The 2,007-nt window shown below is 35.8% G+C and overlaps 1 protein-coding gene across 1 annotated transcript; it reads left to right on the plus strand.

Annotated features, from left to right (window-relative positions):
* The first annotated feature begins 92 nt into the window (after window positions 1-92).
* LOC111398953 (cysteine-rich repeat secretory protein 55-like) lies at window positions 93-1,078 on the plus strand. Its single transcript, XM_023026132.1, has one exon. The coding sequence runs from the start codon at window positions 132-134 to the stop codon at window positions 921-923; it is 792 nt and encodes a 263-aa protein (XP_022881900.1). The 5' UTR covers window positions 93-131; the 3' UTR covers window positions 924-1,078.
* Window positions 1,079-2,007: the final 929 nt, after the last annotated feature.

Consider the following 2,007-nt stretch of genomic DNA (forward strand, 5'->3'; position numbering starts at 1 on the left):
AACTAAGTCAATATAGTCTGCTGTGGGTTGCCCACACAATCCCCCACCTATAACTTGAAAATTATCAAGTGGTAACAACTATATATAAAACAGCAAGCAAGCAAGCTTTTAGATAAATTGCAAGTGAAACCATGAGCTCCATACACCATTTTCTTTTCCTATTCTTCCTATGCCTTTGGATTGCAGAATCTGCAGATCCATCGGGCCAGTTCTGTAACAACAGTACTAAAATAAGCAGTACCCAAATATCCAAAAACATAGATACCCTATTGCCCAAGTTAGTATCAGGCACGTCTCAATACGGGTTCATTAAAACCTCGTACGGTGAAGGCGAAGCGCAAGTCTACGGCCTGGCACAATGCAGAGGAGACGTGAGCAGCGAAGACTGCTCGACTTGCATCCACGATGCAGCAGACGAAATCCGTAAGCGATGTCCAAACCAATCTGACTCTAGAATTTGGTATGAATATTGCTTTTTGAGGTATAGTACACGGAATTTCTTCGGACAAGTCGATACAGGTTTTGGGATTTACTATTACAATGTTCAGAACGTGACAGATCCTGATCCTGATACATTTAATAAAGAATTAGGTGCCCTGATGGATAAGATTAGATCAGAGGCTGTTTTGCCAGCAAACAAAGGGCTTGGAAAAGGAAAGACTAAACTTACACCTTTTAATACACTTTACGCCTTGGTGCAATGCACAAGAGATCTATCAAAGCAAGGCTGTGCCGAGTGTCTTGCCATTGCCATAAGCAACTTTCCGACTTTTTGCAATGACAAGAAAGGGTGTCGAGTTTTATACAGCAGTTGCTATCTTAGATACGAACTTTATCCCTTCTACTTTCCTCTTGATTCACAGGACTCGACCTTACTTGGTGCCTCTAAGAATTATCATTCACACACAGTTTATAAACCTTAATATGTAATTCAAAGGTTTTCGAGTACTTCTGCGTGGATCAGATGTGGACTCTGGACTGCTTCCACAAATTATTTGTGTAATGTGTTTTTTATTTAAATAAAACTGGCGAGAACCCTATCCATGTATAAATACTATATGTATACGCGATTTTATAACGTGAGGTTTTTTTAAATAAAATTTATATGATTAAATAATGTAATATACTATATGGGCCTGTTTGAGCCATATTTGTTTCCTCATTTTAATAGAAAAATTGACCGTTAGCTCCAATAACCTATTGACAACCAACCTGCTAATTTATTGCACTTGTATGACATTTTGCTCTTCGCTTTTCCCATTTGCCCCTCTACTGTGTCTCAGAATAAAGGCAATTTTCACGTGAAGAGAAATATGTTTCGGCCCCAAAAACTTGAAAGACGAAAAAACAATATGACTAGGGCTGCACAAAAAAATCACGAAACCGCAAATCGAACGGAAACCGTTGAGTTGAAATTGTTGGTATAAGTCCACGTGGACCGGTGATTTTCTTTTCCTCAAACAAAACCGAACCGTTTCAAAATGGTTTGATTTAGGTTTTGATTTTCAAAAATCGCACAAAATTGAACCGAACAATTTTTAATTTTTTAATTAAAACATTAATTTTATTAACTTAAAATTTTTACAGTTTTTACTTTTCACAAAAAATACCGATTTAGCAATACAAATTACAACCAGCCAATTGAAATAATCATAAAAAGTAAATTTGTTTCATCATTATTGACTTATGATTTAATAAGTTCACAAATTTATCCCTCCTACTTTCCTCTTGATTCACAAGACTCGACCTTACTTGGTGCCTCTAAGAATTATCATTTACACATAGTTTATAAACCTTAATATGTAATTCATAGGTTTTCGAGTACTTCTGCTTGGATCAGATGTGGACACTGGACTGGACTGCTTCCACAAATTACTTGTGTATTGTGTTTTTTATTTGAATAAAACTGGCGAGAACACTATCCGTGTATAAATACTATATGTAACACGTTATACGCGATTTTATAACGTGAGTTTTTTTTTTAATTTATATAATTAAATAATGTAA

This window comes from Olea europaea, chromosome 1, assembly GCF_002742605.1.
Source record: "Olea europaea var. sylvestris chromosome 1, O_europaea_v1, whole genome shotgun sequence".
In the NCBI taxonomy this organism is placed as follows: domain Eukaryota; kingdom Viridiplantae; phylum Streptophyta; class Magnoliopsida; order Lamiales; family Oleaceae; genus Olea; species Olea europaea.

Bases quoted from the DNA above. Each gene is read 5' to 3' on its own strand.
- LOC111398953 (XM_023026132.1), top strand. From the start codon at position 132: ATGAGCTCCATACACCATTTTCTTTTCCTATTCTTCCTATGCCTTTGG.